The 24,244-nt window shown below is 37.0% G+C and overlaps 1 protein-coding gene across 9 annotated transcripts in view; it reads left to right on the top strand.

Moving 5' to 3' along the window:
- Positions 1 to 24,244, top strand: part of PCCA (propionyl-CoA carboxylase subunit alpha) — a 300,758-nt gene that overhangs the window by 138,830 nt on the left and 137,684 nt on the right. For all 9 annotated transcript variants that reach the window (XM_086880805.1, XM_086880804.1, XM_086880807.1 and 6 more), the window contains 5 exons: positions 4,000 to 4,143; positions 5,838 to 5,912; positions 11,052 to 11,120; positions 11,901 to 11,976; positions 22,265 to 22,375. In XM_086880805.1, the coding sequence (XP_086736931.1) occupies positions 4,000 to 4,143; positions 5,838 to 5,912; positions 11,052 to 11,120; positions 11,901 to 11,976; positions 22,265 to 22,375 (475 nt within the window). The remainder of the gene's footprint in view (positions 1 to 3,999; positions 4,144 to 5,837; positions 5,913 to 11,051; positions 11,121 to 11,900; positions 11,977 to 22,264; positions 22,376 to 24,244) is intronic.

Here is a 24,244-nt window from a genome sequence, read left to right as displayed (position 1 = left end):
CTATTTTGCAGAAAGATGTGACCCCAACGTGCTCCTGCTCATAGTAGTAAGGAAGCTTGCATGCCTGAAGAGCAGAACATGTGTGCACCTCTGTTGCTCTTCAGTTCTCTGAAATAGAAACCAGGCTTACAGAAGTACAGGGGGCTGAGAAGCCATCTGTAAGTTGGTGCGTTTGGGTCAATTGATACTGGAGTTGGCTGCAGCAGCAAAGCCTGTGGGACTCCAGGTGAATCACATTTCCTGGAAACTGAGGTGTATGTTGAAAGTTAGTTTTGAGATTATTTATCTAAATGTAAAGGGGTATATGACACCAACTAGGGACTTACGCTAGTAGGGATGACATTGGCTGTAGTTTTAAGTCTACTGAAATTTAGATTTTCTTGGCTGATGTGGCATGCTTGAATGTTCCAACTGGTGTGTGAGTAATTTGATGCCTCACACACACAGGGACAAGAGCAGTCTGAGTGTCCAGAAGTGTTTGCTGTTATATCTGAGTACCTTGATAGTCTTGAGAAAAATGTGTCCCAGAATTATTCCCTTGAATATAAGGGGAGCAGTCATCACTGATTTAACTCTTACCTCTGACTCTCCATAAAAGCTGCGTGACTGTTTTTGTAGCTGAGGATGAACCCCAGTATGGAAAAGCTTTAAAACCACTGGCAGTCATGGAACAGGAGGAGAATTAGGAGCCTTTCCATACTATTCTGGTGATGGATGCTAACTGGCCTGTGATGGTGGTAGGTTCCCCAACTCTTATATACCTGCTTTACCATCTGTAAACTGGGATATAATTATTTTCTGACAGACTTTACCACTAGTTTCTCTTGCTGTATAAATGGGAAGGAGTTAGTGAAACAAAAACACTTTCAGTGCTCATGGGAAGCTGTTGCTGTGATATGTCTTAAGAGCAGTAGATCCAGTATGAAGGGGAAGCACTTACCCCTTACTCTGTATAGCTATTGCTGGTCATGGCAGCTATAGCTTTGTGGACTTCAAAGCAAGAATATAATTGGCATTTTACAGAGACTTAAGACTTTTTAGAGGAGGTGTATATTGTTTTTAAGTGCATTGAAATGATGTTATCAACTGTTTATGAGAAGACTTGTATATGTAAAGGGACTGATAGTAGAGGTGTTACTTTTGGCAGATAATTAATTGAGAGTTCTTGCTGATCAATTTTTTCTGCCTGTCCTGTTGATAATAAGGTACAGCTGCCTTGATACAGATATGGTTGCTTGCTGCAGACATGTCTGGTTTTGCTCTTTGTGTTGAAGACAGCAATAATGTGTGAACATGGCCACTGCTGTATAACCACAGTAACACTGGCTCTTTAATGGCTGGGCTTCACTGGCAAAATCTTGGATCAGTTGACTGCAAAACTGAGTATGGCCTAAAGCTAAAGGAGTTGGATCAATTGAGTGAGATTCAGCTACATTCGTCAGCAAACATGCAATCGTCTTGTTGAAAATTTAGTACTTGACTTAGTCTCTATATACTGGCAAGTAAAGGCGGTGGATGGAGAAGAAAGAAAATAGAAGAAAATCCAAGAGGCAGGCAGAATGAAGATGGCACCTGAAGTAGAAAGTGGAAAAGAGGGAAGTGGTTGAAGTCTAGCTTATAAGATTGACTTTATAACAGCTACAATTACTTTAGTCAATTGGCTGTTACAGTTGTTGAAGAGATTTCAAGATTAAAGTTCATATTTTGGTCATCTGATGGTCTTAATGAATATGAAAGTGCATTTAAAATGTATTTGGTACCCCAAATTAATGCTATGATTGGAATTGTCTGTTATGCCTAAATAGTAGTAGTTGAAGCAGAGTCCTAAAATAAAGTAGAACAACTTTTCCCCACCCCAAAAAAAAATCCCCCAACATTTTTTCCTATACATATTTTCTGAATGCTGTTTTGTGTGGAGACACAAAGGGAGTATTTTGAAGAAACAGAAGAAAATATTGACCAAGTCAAAGATCTGTATTGAAGAATGGATTAAATAAATGTTTGTGAGTCATAAGAACCAAACAACAAAAATATTTTTCTTTTCAGAGACATTCCATCTTATTTTGATCATCAACAATAAAACTGAAAACAACAATGAAGCTATTGAATCTGGAATGCCAGTTGCTATCCAAGAAAAATGGCAGTATAACTAAATAATGCAAATGTCTTTGGAAAAATAAAAAGTATTTTAATTATCTGGAATGTTAAAATTCCAAACATGTTCTCAGCTCAAAGGTAACCTTTTAAAACTTAAATTCCAAAGTAGAAAAATTAGTTCTGTTGTTCAAATATGAATGTGTGATAAGTAACTTTCTATTAAAACTTAGGGAGTTTTAATCGAAACTTTAAGTCTTAATAGAAATGGAATTGCCTCAATTTAACACTGCAGGATAGATGAGATGTTTCACAGATTCTCAAAATGGTGTTATTAAACTTGACATGCTGGAAAGTATCATGTGTTAGGTAGAATCAAGATTGAATCCCAAAGGTACATCCTTAAACCGTATAATCAGGTTCCTATTTCAATGTCACTTTTGTCCTTCAAAGAAGAGGTGCTTGTTTTGGTGATGATTTGTCATTAAAATTATGTCAAAACGTCTTAAAATGTTGTTGAAACTCTAAACAAACTCACAGCACACACAGGGCTAATTATGGATGCCATCTGTTTATTTTTACAAAGCTTTTTTTCCTAAAGACCAGAGCATCTACTTGTTCTGGTAACCTACAATGTTGTTATAATGACTGAATGTTTTCCTTAATACTATATACTTGAAGGAAGAAAGACAAGTGGTTTGGTCAGTGACCTTTTCCTGTGTCAGAAAAGGTACGCAGTATGACATCTCACGATAAAACGCTTGCAAATTGCATTTTCTTAAGGTATTTTGCCTCTTGGAGCGCAAACATTTTATAGCAAAAATGAAGTTCTGTCATAATTTCTGTATGGAAGGTGGTATAGCTATTCCTGTGCAAAAAATGTACTTTTAGCATGCTTACCTTTTACTTGATCGATGTGGTGACGATCAGAGGAACCACCTTGGTTGCGTTTTACTGCCCTATGCCTAGTTAAATGCTTTAGGAAGTTAATCAACGTGCTCGTTTCTCTGCCCATTTGAAGGCAGAGGTGTGTGTGCGCGTGTTACGCGCGTCCATGTGTGCATGCTTGTACGCACATCCCGCGTGAGCGCGAGCGATGGCAATTCCCAGGGCAGCGTCTTCCAAAGCCGTTAGCGGCAATTTGCTGAGCGCGCAGAGCCACTCTGCTGGTCCAGCCCAGCTATTGTGCATGCTAAGCACTAAACAGATAAGTCTGGAGGTGGGGAGGGGAGGGGAATTGAAGGATCCATCTGCTCATTTCTGCTACACTGCGCTGATGCAAGATTACGCTAATCTGGTTGCTTGTCAGGACAGGTTAGTGAAAGAAGGTGAATGGGTGAGATATAGGCTACGCCGGTTCTGTGGAAAATTGGTAGCGGCTCCTGTACGTGCCATGTTAAGTGTAGCAGAATGGGTTGATTATCAGCTACTTTGAAATTTTCAGTTAAAATGTAGTTCTGGCTACAGTATGAGTGTCTTCAAAACAAAATTGAATGGGAAAAGCTTTGAAACAAAGAAAAATTAACTCATTGTCATCACCAGGTGCATTGAATTTGTAAAATAAGTGAAAAAAAACCACCAACCAAACAAATAACCCCTACAAATCCCCAAATCCTCCGAGGTCACCTCTCTAGTTTTCCGTTTGTATGCTGCTCTGAGTTATAGTAATCTGCTAATTTTTTTTTTTTTTGTGTTTTCCATGCAAGGACAGCAGTTGCTGGAGTTTATGTAGATTTTTTTTGTGGAAAAAGACCAAAAGAGAAACGTATTCTTTCTTTGTTCTTTGGCTGGTCAAATTTCTTGTTTATCTCTGTTTGTTTACAGAGAGGTGCTTTCTTTTTTTTTTTTTTTTTTTTTTTGGGTTGTTTTTTGTTACCTACTGACTGACAGTTCTTGACCTTGCAGGTTGAACATCCCGTCACAGAATGCATTACCGGCCTGGACTTAGTCCAAGAAATGATCCGTGTTGCTAAGGGTTACCCTCTCAGGCACAAACAGGCTGATATTCCCATCAACGGCTGGGCGGTTGAATGTCGAGTTTATGCTGAGGTAAATGAGTGGTAATGGGGAGGAGGGGGTAGGTGGTTGAATTGTGGCGTAATAATACCCAGGTGTGGATAGATGCCAAGGTGAAATCAAGGAATATCGCATGAAAGTCATGATTTAGAGCATGTAACACAAATGGTTAATGGGGTTTTGTAGAATTGTAGAGTTCTTATTTTTTAATTAAAAATATGGTGTGTGTTTCGATATAGCTTTTTCCTGAAAATTGAAAGTAAAAATGGTAAAAGGAAGAGGTAAGCAAATAAGCCTGCATGTTCAGTTCACATTTAATGATGCTGGACTTATTTACCCCAGATTATTAACTACTCTTTCCAGGTTTCTGAATTGTGTAGTTGAAACTTGTTGACTTAAAAACACAGTTGAAATTCAATGTCTTAGAGAATTTTTGTTGTTTTAATAAAACTTTCGAAAAGGTTGTTGAAAAAGCAGGTTACACATCTTCTGAAATTACAGTTTATAGGATAAACTTTCAAAGCACGTTCCAAAATGATAACCATAATTATGGTATGAGTCTAGATCTCACCTTAAAGAAGCTTACGAATATTTAAGCCACATTTTCAAGCACCTTCAAGACATTTTGAGGTTATGTCTTTTTGTTGTCACTTTTGATACATGAGAATTTGTTAAGTGAAAAAAAAGTCATTGAATCAGAGTGGTTTGTGTTGGAGGGGACCTTGAGGATTATCTAGTCCCAACCTCCCTGCCATGGCCAGGGACACCTTGCACTAGACCAGGTTGCTCAGAGCCCCATCCAGTCTGGCCTTGAACGTTTTTCAGGGATAGGGACTGGAAAATAATATTATTTTCCTTGCCTTAGTTTCAGAAACATTTTAGGTAGCTCTGCATTTCAAAACTAAATGAGCACCTTGAAACATTTTTTCCCCTTTTTTTAACTGTTGGGAATCTTTTTACCTAGACCATCTTATTTGATATTGGGGTTTTTTTTCCCTTTCGTGACATGACCTCCAAATTGCTCTCCTGATTCCAAGTAGTACAGACTATTTTGATAAAAAATAAATATTTGCCCTGTGACTGGCATGGAAGCTATTCTGAGTTTTAGTAGGCTGTACCCTGGAGTAACTGATGCTTGGGCTTTTTAATTTGTTCACCTTAAATCTTTTCACATTTATAAGTAATGAATCCAACTACTTCGCCATGAATTAGATTATTCTGTAGGCCATATATTTATTTGCTTTTTTATTAGGTTTTTACTGGTGTTGCATTATGTACAATAATGTAGGAGGTTTCCAGTGGCATAAAGATCACTTTGACTTCTTAAGATAATTGAAATTCTAGCTGCCCTTTTTATCTCTGAAAATTTTTCCTTATACTTTCTTTTCAAGCCTGGCCTCCTGAATGCTTTCCCGTCCTTCTTCCAAGTGTAGCTAATGAAAATGTCATCTTTGTATATTTTATTTTGGTACATTGTAACTGGGTATAGAATACTGGTCAGAATACTTATTTCCTTTTTTTAACCGGTGCAAGAGATTTTATATACTTCCATTCTTTATTTGGAGTTGTGGGGGCAGATGGATGAAGCAACGTTCTTCGACACAAGTAATTCTGGGCAAGAAAACAGTCATTCCAGTAGCAGTTTCTATTATACTTGAAGCTTTCAAAGATTATCTGCTCCACATCTGTAAAAGCTTAATGCTTTCTCATGTTGAATTTTTTTCCAGGACCCCTACAAATCTTTTGGCCTGCCATCCATTGGTAAACTGTCTCAGTATCAGGAACCGCTGCATGTGCCAAGTGTAAGTAACTCTGTTCTGATTTTCTTAGGTGCTGAGTGTCTCTTATATAAAGACTATAAATACTCAGCACCTTTGTAAACCAAGCCTTTTTTTCAGCTTTTTGCCAGAGTGGGGACAGGACATGGCAGTACTAATTTGTGCAACCTGAAAAAATGCTTAAAAGTGAACAGTTCCAAACTGGGTTAAAAATGTTCAGATTGGGTATAACAGGAAACCAATACATGTTGAAATAGTTTGTTTTATAACTTTCAGCTTAAGTTTTTCAGACAGATCTTTAGTAAATATACTTGTGGTCATTAGAAATGACAGTGAACTGTTGAGTCAGCTCTTAAATCATAAAGAACCCGGGACAGTGGTGAAAAACTACCAGTACTTTTTGTTTAGCTTTGTAGATTTTAAAGAGGAGTTTCTTTCAGTGGCTGTTACATGTTTCAGGATACAGCCTAACTATACAGAATAGGTGTTTTAACAAACACTGTTTTCTGCTGGGTGTAAAGAGCAAATACACTGCCTTTCTGTAAAATCAAGGCAGCCTTAAATTATAAGTGCACATATACATGAATGACACTGTGTCAGTGCAATGATGAGACTGTACCATCTGTGAATACAATTATTCAGTCTGATTGCTTGCACGGAAAATACTGAGAAATTACAGGCGGGATCTTAAATGTGAAGTTGTTATTGGATATATGATTTATTTCTCTTTTAAAATTGTTTTTGCCCGTGTACTTTCCAAAGGGACCTGACCCTTTCTGGTCTTTAAGGCTTCATGCTGTGTTCAAAGCCTGAAAGCAGAAAAAAATCGTGAAGATCTAAAAGGCATTATGTGCTCTTAAAGAGGAGATGAGGAAAAAAGGTATCACTGGATGTATCTAAACTTCTTTTTAATGAAACAAAGAGTGTATTTAATAAGAATTTATAATGAATACTCTATGGTTGTTAGAAGTTTTCACCATGTTGTAATAGCTAACACGATGTCAAACATTTTGCCCTTGCAAGTTTTTGCAATTTGCAATTTTCCAAACGTGAGACCTGTTGAAAGTACAAGTGATAATGGACAAACTATACCCCCTACAGTCTTTGTCCCACCAAATCTTTCTTCAATTAATGCTGCAGCAGGAGTTTTATGTAATAACATTTGCGCTTGTGAGCCATCCATACAAAGAAAAAACAATTAAAATGCCTTAAATGTTCTGCTTACTGCTGTTATTTGCTTGTGTGAATGTTGCATGTCAGCTAAATGGACCACGGAATAGATAAAGTGATTGGGTGTAGGAGAGTGCACACTAAGCTTTGTCTATCATTATTGCTGGGAGCAATCAAATTGATGCCAGCAGGACAGTAGACGCGTTGACAGCTGTAATTATGTATCTCCATGGTGATCACTTTTGGCCTGTCATGGAGGCCCATGAGTCCCCTCCCTAGCAAGCATTTAATCAGATTGGGCTGTCACTTGTCAGGTAGACAGGGTGGGCTGGGAGTTGTGCTTAGGGGGAGAGGTGAATTGAAAATGAAGGGTGGGAGATGCCTGATTGCTTCACCTAGTCCATCGTGGTACCAAAGAAAGAGATTTTAATTACACTGGAGGCTTCAGAGCAATGGTTTGAGGAACTCATATGGAGTCTCTAGGCTTTCTCTTCCTGTTTACTTCCACTGTCATATTAAAAAATAGAAAAAGTATTTTTATGTAGACACTCATGATTTGGTGTCTTAATACATGCATTTCTTCTACCATGAAACTGATTTCTCTCCTGAGAATGTCATGCTGCTAAGAACAAAATTAATACGGCTAAAAAGGTACAGCGTTACAGGCCCATTGTGCCATGGTGTTTGTTTTCTGCATTTTAGGTTTTAGAATTGTCAACAATTCAGCTTGAGAAAAATTAGCAGAGATTTGTAGTGTGTCACAGCAAGTTCAGCTTATGTGTATTACCAAATGCATTTGCAGTTCATTTCTTCTGTGTCTCAAGTTAGCTCTTTTTGCCTACCATGCCTGTGTGTCAGCTGCTCATGCTGGTGGAGCTGGTGAGCATGGCTGTGTGAGAGCTTTTGCTTAGCCACAGGGAGGAAATACGATGGCTATTTTTGTGTCAGGTAGTTTGTAATTTCCTTTTAACATGGTGCTCATAAGTACCAAACTTTTTTCACCTTTGATAATGACGCTTAAGACAGGTGGCTACAAACCAGCCCCTGATGTGTGATAGTGAGCTTTGATGTTTGGTGGCTCTTACACAACATACTCTGCCATATCTGGAGAGCTCCAGCATTGCTTTCTGTCAGTATGAGCACCAGTCTGGTATTTTAATGACTCTTACCAGGAAAAGAAAATTCTTAGACTCAGATATAGCAAAGAATTGAGCAATACTAGAATCTGTTTGTGTTCGTAAGTGGAATTTGATGCATTAAGAGTTCATTGCAGGACTGAGACACAGATTGTGCTTCACCCCTCCTCCCACCTTAAACATTTTTCATTCATTTTGCTGTTATCCTAATGCAATAACACACGAGGATAGTACAACAGCAATAAAGTGTCAGGGCTGTAGTATGAATGAGCTCTAGGCTACAGCAGGACCTCTGACCCTAGCTTTTCCTAAATATCTTAAATACTGGGTAAAAGAAAGGGAATATATTAAACAGAGGTAAATGCTGCAGTTCTAATAAATATTGCTATTATTTATCAAGTTCAGCACGTTGTAGTGAGTATCTGTTGAATTAGGGTTTCTTGTTCATCCAATATTCATTAAGTTCCGTCACACCATATAGTTTATAAAATCACCTACTGTTACCAGGCTCTGAAAATGTAAGCACCACAGGGAGAATTGAAGATAGTATAAATGTATTTCTTTTTGCTGTCATTTTTTCAGTCATCTTGAGTTTATTTTGTGAAAATTAACTTCCAGAGAGGACTTCAGATTTTTTTTTTAAAGGAAGTTATGCAGTAGTTCAAGTCCTTTATATTCACTATAGCCTTTTCAAGATACTGCAGTTAGGAAAAAATGTGAATTATGTAGTGGTCATGTACATGTTGTATGTGAACAGAAACAGAGCCAGGCAGAACATATAGTTGGCAGCCTCAGAAGTCTTAGTTAACTTTAGGTCCTGACTAACGTGCTTATGTGGGTCCGAATTATGCACCTTTCATATGTTTTTTCTTTGTCAAAAGATGACACACATGTGTCAATACTTACCTATGCATATGTAAAGCACCCCTGAATGCTTGTGTGCAGTCACTTTATTGGTGCTACTTCAGAGACAAAAGTCACAGTAGAATTCAAGTATCTGTGGGGTATGTATGTCATACCTTGTCTTATGTATGTATTTATTGAGTATTACAAAAAAATATCATGGGCGGGGGATTTATCTGGTATTGAGTAGCTAAATTAATTCTTTCTGATTTAATTGTGAGAACATGTGCATTGAATTTACACATAGGCAGCCGTTCTGTGAGAAAGGATGGTTTAGCAGCTGGAAGAAAGGAAGCTGAGAAATACACTGCATGTTTTTTCTGTAATCATGACATGTCTGAACTACATTCTCATCAGTAGCTAATGTTAATGTACCTGATCTGAGTAGTGGGGAGCCCAGTTAAGCACAGATAAAACACATTCAGTTAAGATGCTATTAAAGTGGTACAGAAGCAGTACTGCCTTTACATGTGAATAAGTACAGAAACAATAATATGTAAATATAAATATATGAATATAAATATGTGAATAAGAGAATTTCTTAAAATAAATATCATGTCCTAAAATTAAGTTAGACACTGTTTCTTACTGAAGAAAGTGAATACACCTACTAGGGTATCTTTTTATGTCATTTGGATAATAAAGTCATCATCATGCCCTCATGTGGATTCTCTAGACAAGAGGTTCTACATGTGGTCCCTTGATAATTGCCTAAATTAAAATATTAAAGGCCTAACAGCCGTTGCATTGACCTTTTTCTGCCTTGCTGCAGACAGATGAACTGCTGTTTATTACAAAGGTTCTTTCCCACAGGTGAAGATTTAAGTGAGATTCCAGGACCCTCTTTCCCACCCCCTTTACAATGCAGTATATCAGAGCCCTGCTGTTTCAACAGCTTTGATTAGAGCCCTCCATCCTTATGATCCCCAGAATGCATTTATCACTTGAGTTATTTTGATTAGTTTTAAAAAAAATATTTCGGATTCCAGCGCTCAAAACCAGCAATTTAATAAATATTTATTCCCCAGAAATTGCTCATTTAAAAAGTTTTACATGGCTAACCTCATTGTTACAGTGACGAAATCAAACTGAGAGATGAAAACAAGAATCAGCAATATACAAACTAACTTGTTGGCTGGTTAACAGCAATCAGGCTCTTCAAAAGAAATTTTTGAACTCGTGTTATTTTTTTCCATGAATATTGCAGAATCAGAGCTTTAATTGGGGCTGTGTCCTTACAAAGCAAAGCCATGGAAAAAGCTGTGTAAACATTAAAGCCTCGGAGGGAGAGCAACAACAGAAAAAAAAATGCTTAACAGTTGAGAGGGTGAGACAGAGAAGGAGAGTGTTACAGACATGAAAACCATAGGCTCAGTATTCCTATGGAGCTGATAAGCAGAGCTCCAAAGTTCCTGCTGAATCCTCCCTACTTCTGTTCCTACTGAAGCCATTGGAAGGGTTGTAGCAGAACATGAGGGATGTGATTACATATAGATGCAGAAAGGGTGTGATTATAAGGGTCATCCCTCATGCCAGGTGTCAGCCAGAAAAATAATTACAACTGTCTTTTATTACAGGGATTAAATTAGAATTGAATGTGTTTAGAGTTGAAGCGAGTGTAACACAGCTGAAATTCTTAGATCATATTTACTGTGTTTATGGTGCATTCTAGAGAACAAAAGAGAATTTTGACTATGAACTCAAGATTACAGTCAAGTTTTTCCTAAAGGAAAGACTAATTTGCAAGTGTTTTTACTGGTGAAGAAAATGTCTCTCTTTCCCTCCTCCCAGATTCTCTGAAAACAAACAATTATTCTAGTCTTTCCAGAGGGAAAAATGCATGTGATAAGCTTTGTGGGAGTTATGGTTTAAGGCTGATGAATACGTTTGATCTTCATGTTGAAATTTGTTTTTTCCAGTAATATATAATTATTTTTACTTCTTATTTTTTAAGGTACGTGTTGACAGCGGTATACAACAAGGAAGTGACATTAGCATTTATTATGATCCCATGATCTCAAAAGTGAGTTGATTATTATTTCTCAGTGTTCTAAAGGTATGAAGTGCTGATTTTATACATAGATCTTCTAAATGTGAGAATAGTAAAGGATTCGTAAATCAATATTTTAAAGATGCCAGGCTCAAGGGAATACAAAAGAAGTGAAGGAGGATGTCGAGTAGAGGAAATCTAGTGTCACTTCTAAATAAAATTTTTACCTTTTGACACTGTAATTATTTGTCTTGCAGTTTCTAATTAATAAGAAGATTCTAATTTAAACACTAGCCTTTATTGTCTGATTTAGATACTGCCAATCTATTTTTTTAATATGGTCTAGCCTGGATGTAAATGTCAATAATTCTGGCTTCCAAAAAGAAGCATTGAAAGAAATGCTTGATAGTGTCTGTTAGTTTTTAATCATCAGGAATATAGTGGTAAAATTAAAAAATTACATTATAGAGTTCAGTCCTCAAGAAAATGGTATCTTAGGAGTATGTTAGGCATTAGGAATCTGGTGAGTCAGCTTGGATATTGAACCTCTTGTCTGGATTTCTGAGAGCTTGTTTAGATGCTTTTAAGTTTTATGAAGGAAAAGTGATTTGCCTTCTTTCATTGAATGGGTTAAGAGATCTTAGCTTTTTATAGATGTTTCAGGGAGCCTTTCTAGCACAAATACAGTAATAGTCAAGAAATGGTTTTATGACTGCAGAAGTTCTGCAAAACTATTTAATTTTTAAATGCAATTCAAATTCTAGAGACAAACGTCTAATTTCTAGGAAATGTAAATACTTTTTTTTTTTTTAGCTGATTACCTATGGCTCTAATAGAGCTGAAGCACTAAAAAGAATGGAAGAGGCTTTGGACAACTACGTAATTCGAGGTAACTAGAGGAATTTGGATTCCTAGTGTGATAGGCTGTCATCTATTTCAAGAAAACAGCTTGAAAATGTAGTAATTAGCAAATTGAGCAAAGTTCCCACTTCTTAAGTGCAAATTGAAACAGGAAAAGCTTGTGTTAATTAAGCTGAGAAGATACATCAACTCTAAAGAGATTTCTTTTTCTCCATTTTCCGCTTGAATGTTGTAAGATAAATATTTAAAGAAATTTCTTAAAACCGATAGTTCTCACCGAATGGTAGCATGTAATTGATTTGTTATGTTGTAGAGGGGGGAAAAAAGGCCATTGCACAATAAGAAATTTAAAGTAATTGCCATTTTTTAGGAGTTTAATACATTGATTGCAATTAAATATTATCACAATGCAGTAGTTGATTGTGTGTATATATATATATATATATTTCTCTTATTTTTAAGGTTATTGTTTATGTTTGGGCAGATACAGATGTAGGCTGTTGATCAGCATGTGTTTCAGCTCTTGCTCACTGATTGCATAGGAGATGCAGCCATTCTTCCAGGCTTTCCAGGCAGCAGGGGTAAAATCAGCCCTGACCACTTTCACTCTTTTTAAGTTTTGGTGAGGGAAGTCATGTTTTGTGTGGCAGAAATCTTTAGGTCTTCCTCTGTACCTTATGAAAAATAGGAAGGACAACTCAGGATGAGAGAGGTAAAAATTTTTGTGAAGTTTCTTTAAAATTTGGTTTGGCTTTAATGCTGAGCTGCTAAATGGTACAGTTGCCCTGTCAAACTTGAAAGATTTATCTGTCTAGGGGAAAAAAGGAACATCCCTCTACCACAGTGTAGCTAGATACATGGTAGGATTAGCCATTGTAAATGAGCTGCTAACTCTAACATAGATTTATATTGGTGCAACTTGAGCTGTAAGACTACTGCAGTACAATGTGTTGATGTAAACTCCTGCTGTAAAACAGCTGAGTAAATTTGAGAAAGAAATTTATACTGCTGTAGTTAGATTGATGTGAGGTGGATTTGTTGGTGTTGTTTTTAATGGAGACAGGCTCTGGATTCACACTCTGTTGTATTGATAGCAAATGATGCTAAAAGTATTTTATTTAATGAGAATATGGCAAATGTGTATGGAGCATTGTCTTGTATTGCTATATTTTGGGATGGAGACTGATCATTTGTGCTTAGGTGTTTTACACAGATGTAGCTCATAACAGTTCCACAGATTATAAATACTTGTGAAGGATATGAAACCTTACACCTGAAAAGTAATAATTTGTATTCTTGAGGTTTTTACAGTCTTTTTATTAGTATGTATACATACATCACATCTAATATCTGTAGTATTGCTATCTGAGAAAGCTTTTAGTCTATTAAAAACATTTAAAGAGGTAATTCATGAACTATAGGGGGATTTTTTTTCTAAATACTGCAAACCACAAATTTTAATGTACTGCAGGTTTCAAAATGAATGATGAATTTTTCAGAACACATTTCTAGTTTCCATTTGAAAACCACTGGGATTTTTGTGTTGTTATACACAGCTGGTAATTTCTTCTCAGTGTTTATTTAAAATGGAACATTTGTGGATATTGAAGTATCTCTTCTCTTGCCTAGTGTGAATGACTCTTGATAGGGTAGTTAGTAGAAACTGTCCAAGCTGTAATGTTGTAAACTGCATTGACATGTGCAGAATTCCTTTTTTGTTCCTCCCCCCACCAAATGATGGTGCATATTTTTGCTTCACAGTGTTGGGGTTCTATGTAACAAAATATTAAACTACCTTGATTTTTTGTAAAGTGCCACACATGAAGTCTTTTCCAACTTGAGTTTTTGTTAGTAGTAAAAGATACAGGATAATTTTTTACCTATTTTGAAGTTATTTGGTTTTATGTTTGGGTAGTGAGCTTGTACTTAACTATCTAGAGATTACCAGTCATCCTGAATAGTATGCTCCAGATCCCTGTTTCTCAACACAACCCCCTTCTTCCTCTGATTTCCTGGGAAGCAGCATTTATGTTTGCATGGTGTTTTAGAGACATGGTATTTATCCCTGTAAACCATGCAGTAACTCAGAAGCGTTAAAGAGCATTTTAGATAAGCAATACCAGCTGAAGTCAGTGTCAGTTGTAGTAATGATGTGCACTGTTAGAGTTTTAGATTTAAAATCCCAAGGTTTGCAATTTCTGTAAACAAAGATGCTTGTTCACTCACATAGGATGGGCGTGGGGTGTAGGGTGACTGGGTAACAGGTCAAGGACCATCTAGTATGTAGCTTAGGGACTGCTAATGGAGGATGGAGTCTGGCCCATCACTTCTGTGTCACTAGTTCAAAGCAGACAAAAGTTGGTAAGGAATTTTAGTCACTACTGTTTTGCTGGTTGCTTGTTGACCTGTGTTAAATCAGTGGTTTTTATCCAGTTCCTAGAAGACAAATGTCTTCTTGGAGCAAATGCCACCATAGAATGTCATTCATGGTGGTCCCGACAGAGAATCCAGGACTGAAGTAGCACAGTGACCCTTCAGGAGGTTACTCATCTAGACTGGGTTTGAGGCTTGTTGGCAGTGTGAAGGGCAAGGACTTACGCTGCTGCTCCTTGTTGCTGCAGTCTATTGGCTGTGTGAGAAAACATTCAATTTCTACTGCTGTGTCTTTGGGATATTCACAAGTTACCCCATTCCTTTTTAGCTCCATTCCATTGACAGGGAACAAGTCCCCAGACAAGTCTTTACTGACTTGTTTTCTTGGACTGGGTACTACCTGGCCTTCAATTCATGGTTTAGCTGTCCTTTCCAGTTAAATCTGCCTGACGAGATCATGAAGGAAATTAAAATAATTAATTAAACAACCAAGGCTGCATCATATAGTGCCTGTAATAGCAGTATCTTCGTTGAAAATGTTGAATAAAGCAAATTGGAGTGTTTGCAACAATGATGTGCTCTGAAAATGCTGTTTGGCTGATGACAACAGCCAAAAAGTGAAAAAGGAAATGCTACAGTCTGTTCATTGGTAGATGCTTACAGTGTGACTAACTCCAAATTGAGTCAAGATAAAGTCAGTGTGATCATGGGAATGTGATCTCCATCTTTCTTCCTGTGTAACATCTCCATTGCTGTTAATGGGAGCAGATGAAAGTCTAGGATAGAGTTTCTTTGAGTTGTGGATTAGATTAAATGATCTCTTGAGGTTCTTTACAGTCTAAATTATTCTGACAGGAACTGACTCCTCCACTGAGAACTGATCTGAATTCAAAATCTCAGCTGAGACTCTGGAGTGACAAAGGGTCTAATTAGGTAACATTTTTATCTGAGTCTTGCAGTATCGTTCAGGGTTGATTAAAGTTAAGGGTCCAACCCAGATTTGTCTCAAGAAGAGATACTTCTTTTTTTGTGCAGTGGTTACTGGAGAACTTGTGAATAGTGAAAAGTTCAAGATTCCACTCAAGCAGAGACACTGTTGCTCATTGGGATGATGCATGATTTATTTCCTTTGAGCATGCACAGTTATTAGTAGTTCATCTCTCTCCTATGGTACTTTTTTCCAAAACTTTTTGTTTTGTTTAGTTTTTTGGGGGGGTGGGGTGTGGGTAATTTGAACAACAGAAATAGGGTATTAAAAGAATGTCTTTCAGTGTATCCCCTGTGTGTGTAAACCTGGTGTGGTGTGCTTTCCTTCCCAGTTTTTCTTAAGTTTATATGTTTTTGTCATTTCTGGTGCTGGATAATCTGTTCATTTGAAGACATATAAATCCTAGGATGAAGTTCTGGAAGGTTTATGTATGAAAGTTATTTTTATATATGTAAATAAAAGAAATGGTTATATTTATGCATGAAATAGAATACATTATCAATTTACTAGAGGTCTAATTGGTCAGATAGCTCATATCCTTGAGTGCAGATTCCTATAATCTTTCTTTTGACCTCTGTTTGCTTCTTATCTTCCCTGAGCATTCCCAAGTAAATCAATAACATGAAGTTTAAGTCTTTGTATAAAGTCAACCATTCTCTGTTTAGATCCTGCTTTCTCTGTCAAGAGAGCAATTGTATTAGACCATTTGGGAGGAAGAAGAGTGGAAAAAGAAGCCTATGAGGAAAAGAGTATGCAGCAGATAGAGCAAGAAGGAGTAGAAATGAGGAGGAAATAAGGAGGCCACCAGCTGGGACTGGGGGACTTTTCCAGCATGAGGTGAAGGAGCATACAGAAAGCAGAAAAGTGTTAAGTAACTGTGGTGAAAGTTTGAGGGGAAGAGATATGTAGAGGTTAAATCTCTGAGTGAAGAGCTGTCAGAATAGTGACGGCAGAAACTGTTGTCTTGAGCTTTCGCAACTATAAACACGCTAATTAGGAGGAAAAAGGAGAGCTGTACTTAGTGTTGTGAGAAGGCCTTGGCTTTCCAAGAGTCACAGAATAAGTAAGGTTGGAAGTGATCACAGTGAATCGTGTGGTCCAACCTCTGCTCAAGCAGGATCATCCTAGAGCACAAGGAAAAACATCCAACTTCAATTTTAGTATTGTATCATATATTTCAAATAAATTAATTTCAAGCACAAAACTTTTCACAGTAAACCTTAATTTAGATCTAAATATCATAAATGACTGAGTAGTTTAGTTTTAACTTAAAAGATATGTCTCAATGGCAGTATACATATAAGTTTTAGACTCTCCTGTATCCTGATCCCCTGGAAATGCACTCAGTGGTATTGTGAGCAAAACAGCCTTTGTGTGTAAGAAGCTTGCTTCCCTGCAAAAGCAGTGTATAGTGTCTGTCCTTAAATGAAATGAGTTTTTGTTTTTTTGGTTGTGCTTTTAAAAAATGCTTCAACAGATCATACAACTTTTGCATAGTGGAGATAACAGACAGGTAGTTCTGCGAGAGTATTTGTGTTCTCACTCCTTACAGATTCCCAAGTATATTGATGTGGAAACCAAAAATGGAGAAGGGAAGGAAACAAAGTTCAAAATTACTAGAAAGGACCATTTCAGAATGCTTAGTAGCATCAGCTTGCAGCTCAGATACTGCTCCTGTTCTCTCCTTTCCTTAAGCCAGTCACAAGGGAGGGAGTGGGAATGCCAATTTCTCAGTGAAATGTTGTGGGGTGTAGTTTAGGAAGGGTTACAGATTACCAGTGTCCTGTGGAGAAAAAAGAGGGAAGGGCAGTTGAAGGTACAGGCTGATCATGTAAAAGAGGAAGGCAGTGTTATTGCTGCAGAAGGGGAAATTAAAGTAAGGTACTTTTTGTTGCCAGATAAGTTTTTTGTTTGTATGTTTTTTTTCTCTCTCTTTTATTAAGGAGAAAGAATTGTGGGAGTGAAAAACAAGAAATATAATGTCTCCAGTTGATAAGGCATTGAAAAAACAAGTGCTGTTATTTCCCTAGATATGAAGTTGTCCTAGTGTTGTATTCCCCATCTTTAGAGTATAAGGATATCTGAGGAGAGGATGATGGTAGAATGTTCATCTATTTTCTTTCACTTTTCTTGACAAAACCTGCTTATCTTCTGCTTCTGATTACTCTGCTGATTCAAGCATTCATATGTGTTTGCTGACACCATAGAAAATGGTCCTCTTACTCTTACTAAGAAGTTCAGAACCATATGCAGTTACAAAATGTACAAAATTTTGAGTTTGGACTTACGGTTTTACAGTACGATATTACCATATGTTATCTCCTTTTACCTCCTTTTCTTTCCTCCTTTATCCTGGTGTGTGAGTTAGTGAGCTCCAGGCTTTCGTATCTGAAAGACTAGTTTTTTTAACTGGAATGCATGTTCACTTCTGAGGGTCAGTGGTGCACTGATCCCATGTGAGAATTTTACGTGGATGCTTGTGTATTAAAATTAAAAGCTAAAAACTCCCTTTTTTCTTGCTTTTGGGTTGGGATTTTGTATGCAGATAGCCATTTCTGAAGTGAGTTGTAGGAAAACACAAGCTTTGAAAGACAGTTAAACAGTTGAATGCTGAGGGTGTTAGGGAATATTATGAAAACTTTTAGAATTACAAACATGGAGGCTTGCTGGGTAGTAATCACAGACTTGAGAAGTTCATGTGTTGGAAGTGGTGTTTTCATTGTCTGTGCAAATCTGATAATGTTCTTGTTTTAAATGAAGAGTAGCATAATCAGTGTTTCATAATTCTCAGTGCAGAGTTTAGTTAATATTTTTTATATTTTGCTTAGAGAAATAACTGAGATACCTCCTAAGCTTCATCATGTTTATTCTTATTCGGCATTTAAATTGTTGTGTGATAGTTTAGCTTTGCTGGCTTGTTAAAAAGAGAAAACACTAGTCCTGTACTTCACATGTTGGTTTTGCAGTCACTAAGTGTGCAGATAAAGTTCTTTTAGTGCCATTTGAAATTATCAGCAAGTTAAGTCTATTCAACTGCTTATCTACAGAGGGGCATGTAGGACTCCAATTAAGTTTACATGGATAAATGCAGATTTGTGTTTGCAGGCATCAAGATGACAGAAGCTTAATACTGTAAAAAGGCTAATCAACACTGAATATGTTTAGTGTCAGTAAATATTTATAGTGAAAACATTGCCTATGATTTTATGCCTTGGCATTCCAAGTTCTGATTTTTAGTGAATAAAAATGTGGTGTGATAGCCTCTTCATAAACCTGTTATAAAATTGTTTTTTATAAAATGTGTTTTGTTGTTGCCTTTGGGTTTTCTTGTGAGGACGGGTTAGGAGTTAGACTATAGTATGGATGTTAATGAAAAGTCTGGCATCCTTAGCAGAGTTTTTAAAGCAGAGAATGAAGAAGGGAAGGAGGCAAGACAGAGACAGGCAGTTTCGGGAGCAATTTCTTCTTCTGATAATTTAATTTTTTTTAACAAGGGCTTCTTCAAACAGAGGGTTGCTAATAAGCTGTGGTGAACAGTGTGATTATTTAGTGTGTTCCTGTATTCATCAGGCAGTAATGACAATTTAACTGGAAAATTAATGGAACCTCAGCAGTATATGTTCTATATAAAGCATTTGAATATGTAGTTTTTAAAAATTTCATTAGCTGTCCATAGTGCAAATGCTAGTCTGCTTTCTTTTACAAATATGTTCTGGAAAATAGTGTGTAAAAATTGAAACCCAAGAAGCATATCTTAAATTGAGCTTCCACTGATGTAATATTGCATGAAAACCATGGCCATGTAAAATGAAAAAATAGAGGTACAAAGAACAGTGATTATTATATTTGATTATATTTTGACTAGGAGAAGAGTATAACTGTAACTGCAGTTCTGCATCAGCCTTAACGATGTAAAAATCGTGATGCTGAAGTGAAATTTTGTTTTCTGGAGGAGAAATAAATTGATGTAGTTTAGGATTTTGCTTGTTTGTTGAAAATGTCATGGCTTGTCAGGCTAACAAATGTGATTTTCTTCCTGGCAGTCTCAAAATCTGGTCAAGAAAAAGAAAAAATCTCTGAAAACCACTGCAACATAAATACAATATACTTCAGTTTAGTGTCTAACTTTGCATGAAATAAGCACTGCCTGTTAGCCTCTGTTTGATCCTGTGAGAGTGTGAGGCTAATGTCTAGCCAGTGTTTTGGAAGCAGCAGGTAGTCAGGAGCAAGCTGCTCTAGGGGTCCATATTTCTGTAGCCTAGTAGTTATTCACACACAGATGGAGACCTTATGAACTTTGACAGAGGTCACACTAAATTGCAAATCTAAAACTTCTAGACTTCTGAACGATTACACTGGCAATTTTTTTTTTAAAGCCATATGATTTGGTACATCACTAAAAGTATCAACTCAGTCTTGAGAAGATCAACCATGCAGTCATTGCTCACATAATGATCACAGGGACTGATAAAGATAGCCTTTCATGATACTTTTAAGGGAAACTTGTTTATCACATTTTTAATTCATGTATGTAAAATGCATTTTATATTGCTTTCCAAACACCTAGGCTTGTCTGCTCTGTTGAGCTTAATAAAGGAATTTTGGAGCTTAAAACAGTGCAGTAGCCTCATATTTTTCAGATGCACATGAGGTAGAAATAATTAAGAATACTCATAATATTTTTTTGATTTTAGGTCTTTCGGGGCAGTCAGTTGACACACCAAGCTGTGTCATCAGCCATCACCTCACCAAGGATCTTATAACAGTTTAGGAAAGAAAAATGTGAGATGATTTGGTTACATTTGGTTACACCTACATATTGTAGCATGTTTAAATCCTGGGTTCAAAGTTGGGCAGCACTGAAGAACTCTTCCTTGTCTTGATGCTGTAATAGATGAAGTCTCTGGGACGTTTCAACTTGATATTCAGATTGGAGGTTTTGGGGGGAATTTGTAGCAGCCAAAGACAGACATTATTTATTTCCCAGTTATGGCCATTTAGGGTAAGATCTTTAATTCTTTTGTTTAGTGGAGATGCAGTGTGACTTTCCTTCAGTGTTTGAAATCAGGGTCTGTGAATGGTTATTTAGGTCACAGGCAGCAAGGATCTTCTTTTAATCAAATGGACAAATTTCTGTCATGTCAGCATTGAAGTGCTTGTGTCATTTGCTATTTAATGGTTCATGAATGAGTCTTTAAAGCTGTGACTTCATGATTCAATGAGGCTGAGTCTGACTCGATGTGTTTAAAGTGGTTTCAGTGACGGCCACACAGAGAGCTTGAAAATTCACACCAGCTAGTGTGGGACTAATAGGGGAGGAAAACTTTGGAAGTGTTTGAAGTGGTCTGCATATAAAATAACAAGGATGTTGTTCCTGCTTCTAAACTGGAAAAACACAAAAGAAAAAGGAGTGTAAAAGAGTCTCCTGTAGCCTCAGCAATTTGCATGCTCTGTAATGCTAGTGTCTTTACTTTGGTGAGATCTCAACAAAGGAAAAAAACTAAATAACCTAATTTACAGCTGAAATACATGAGTTTGCAATTAATTATTTTTCAATATTGTTTTAAACTAGAGCTATTAGAGAAAAAGTGCAAATAATTGAGTTGTGTTGTCTCTAATTGTGATCATATCATCACAATCTTAATAACTTGTGAGTAAACATATGTGGAGTACAGAATTTTATGCTTTGCAAGAGATACAGATGCACAAATTTTTGCCATAAACTGTTTTGTGATGTGTTCAGCATTTTATACTCAATGGTGTGCAGCTAAAGCCAAAGTTCATGTGATATGGCAAATGCAATGTGATTTGGAGTTACCTTTTCCTCTGACAGTGATGAAAGAATGTGATTACTATGTGTTTCCAGAGGGGTGAGCATGTGCACAGGTAAGGTTGGATAACATCTTTCCTAAAGGAGGTTCTCATTTATCCATACCTGGAATAAACCAACACCTGTAATGCCTCTGAACTGCATTTTTTTTTTGCACCACCTTTCTCCTCCCACCTCCTATAAGGATTTTCTTGTATTTAATATTTCAATGAAATGACTTCTAGTGACCATCATATTCAGTGCTAAACTGCAAGTACTTCTGGCAAAGTGCAGTTTAGCATTAAGTCACTAACTTAGTTACACAGAAGTTATTAAAATAAAACCACTTAGGGGATAGAGGAGATGGGCTGAGAAGTGGAATGAGAAAGAGATTAAGAAATGCAGAAAGTTGCACGATATTCTAAGAAATTAAGGGATAAAGATGTCTCTAAAGGTTCTGTGATAAGTAATTTTAAAATTAAGTAAATAATTTTTGTTAGGCTATATGCCTAACAGAGTCACAGAGTGGTACTAAAGGGGAACCAGGGTATTCAATAAAAGAATTGACCCGGCAGGTTTGGATAAAAGTACATGTGGAGGAAGCAATACATTTCTTTGTTTTTGAATTTACACAGGAGTCTATTATGCATTACAAATTATAAAAATGTTTTAAAATTATATGTTAAGTGGTAAAAGTCTTTACTGTATTTCATTACTGTTATTGGGTTGTGACATGGTGCATGTCTTCCATTCAGGGGTCAGTGGAATTGAGCTACTATTTACTGTCATGACTAATTTGTCATTTCAAGGAGATGGCTCTGGTCTTGCCTACATTTTCTAGAACTGAACCAGTAGTCTCTTGTTTGTTTGCTGTCCTTAAGTCAACTAGTTGTTTGAATTAGGTTTGATGAAGGGAAAATTTAGATTGTTTACTTGATAATTAAGCTGAATGTTTAAAAGGGTTTTGAGGCAGGAGTGAAACAAAACTGGTAAATCTGCATTGATTACATTAGTACTATGGTATCTAGGTTGTGAATGAGTATTTAGTCCAGAAAGATGGGAGTTCATATTTTTATAAGTCCTTTCCTACTGTAATTTGAGATTAATATTACCTGATTTTGTATTGATTTGGTTTTTTGTTTTCAGGTGTGGCTCACAATATTTCTTTACTGCGAGAAGTGATCGTCCATCCACGCTTTGTTCAAGGAGACATCAGCACTAAATTCCTTCCTGAAGTCTATCCTGATGGTTTTAAAGGTTTGTTCCATTTGGAAATGCTTCTTTACTTGGATGGTGTAGTTTTGATTATTGCTCCTTTATATTTTTAGACTGATATGCTCCCCAGTCTTTACTTTCTCTTCAAGTATATCTGTGCATACACACAAAATAATGCATTAAGTTAAAATACTTAACATTTTTTATTTTCAAGAAGGAAAAATACATACTTCTAGTGATAAAATAGTATTTATGAAATCTAAAGTCAAGAAAAACCATTTCTACGTGATACAAAATATGTAAAATAAACATCAGTGAAAGTCTGCAATGCTATCATGCTCACTAGAGACAGTACTACTGTTGACTATTGTCAGATAAGATTTCTTTTTACTCAGCACTGTTGCTTCTTCATTAAATAGTTTTAGCACCTTTAAAATTGCCTTTTGGCACCCTTTGCTTTCACTGTAGCTTTGTCTGGAGGATCTGACATTTTATCGGAGTATTTCAGTACCCTGGTCTTAATACTCATTACACATAGTAATGGGCATAATTTAGAATTTTTTAACTCATACACTAGGTTAACATAAACACAAATGCAATTATTTCTTTACAACATCTCAAACTACTCAATTTCAAAAATGTTTACCACCAGTTGCTAGAAAAATGTAAGAAAAGAGATTGGCTTCCCTTCACAAGGATCAGGTTTTAAAAGGTTGTCTTCTCTCTTAGCCAATCTGCTGTAGATGCTTTCTTAACCTGTGTGGTCAGAGACTCTGTTCTTCCATACAGGTCTCTCACCTCAGCTGGCATTCATCAGGCAGAACATCTTTCTTATTAAAAAAAAAGGCAGTATTTATAGTTCATCATTCTTGGGTCCTTTATGAATCCTGTGGAGATTCCTTTCCCCCCATTCATCATTAATCCAATGTGGCAGAATCCTCATCCCACTTTGGAGGCAGCACTGCCAGATTGGCAGTCACTGGACATGGCTGGCACCTTGCCAAATTCTAGTCTCATTAAGGAGCAGAACAGATTTTTCTTACCTCAGGACTCAGTGTGTGAGTGTGTGGATGACTATTCTTTGCACCAGAACTACTTGATATCATGATGTAATTGACAACTCTGTGTATGATGCAGTTCTACATGTGGGATTAATGCATCCTGCTTGTTCCTGGCTCCTGACTGAGCCCACAGGAACAGGTGTTAGCCACCTTGAGTGGCAGTGGGCTTGTGATGCTTCAAGCTGAAAAGTTTCTTTGTTGTTTTTGCTAGGGGATACTTAGCTAATCTTTGGGTAACTGAGCTGGCTTTCATCCAGCAGAGATTCCAGGGTACTCTGATCGTCTGCTCTTGAAGGCTTGGTGCTGCTGCGGTTGTTGTCTCTTCCTTCCCTGACACTTAAATACAGAATCTCTGGGATTATTCAGTAGTTTTCCTGAGTAGATCCAGATCTCTAAGCCACCGTGAAAGCTGCAATATTTTTACTGTTGCTTCTTTTGTTAGGCTAGTTTTTTCTGTCAGTTCCTGGGTTGACTTAGCTTGTGAAAGAATCTGGTGAACTTTAGTAGATGTGCAAAGTGAGTGGCAGGCTGGGAATGGGGAGAAGGGAGTGGAGGAAAAAGGAAAGGAGGAAAGATGTTAAACTCCCAATACCATATAGTGAGAAGGCAGCTGCACCTGGCACATAACTGGGAGTAATAAAAACATAAACCAAACAGCAGTATTGTGTTAACCAATTCTTAGAGATATGCTTTTGCTGTGGACACCAGAAGACACCAGAACAGACATTGGGACGCTTCATAATAGAAACTAATGACTGGCACACGTCAAATTCCTAGACTTTGTTCCTGCTGTATGAAAAGTCTTGCTCATCTCCTTCCATGTATCAAACACAAGCACACATTAGCCTTC

This window comes from Cyanistes caeruleus, chromosome 3 (genome assembly GCF_971803275.1).
Source record: "Cyanistes caeruleus chromosome 3, bCyaCae1.hap1.1, whole genome shotgun sequence".
In the NCBI taxonomy this organism is placed as follows: domain Eukaryota; kingdom Metazoa; phylum Chordata; class Aves; order Passeriformes; family Paridae; genus Cyanistes; species Cyanistes caeruleus.
Note: the sequence above shows the minus strand (reverse complement) of the source record. Positions and strands in the feature narration are given on the sequence as shown.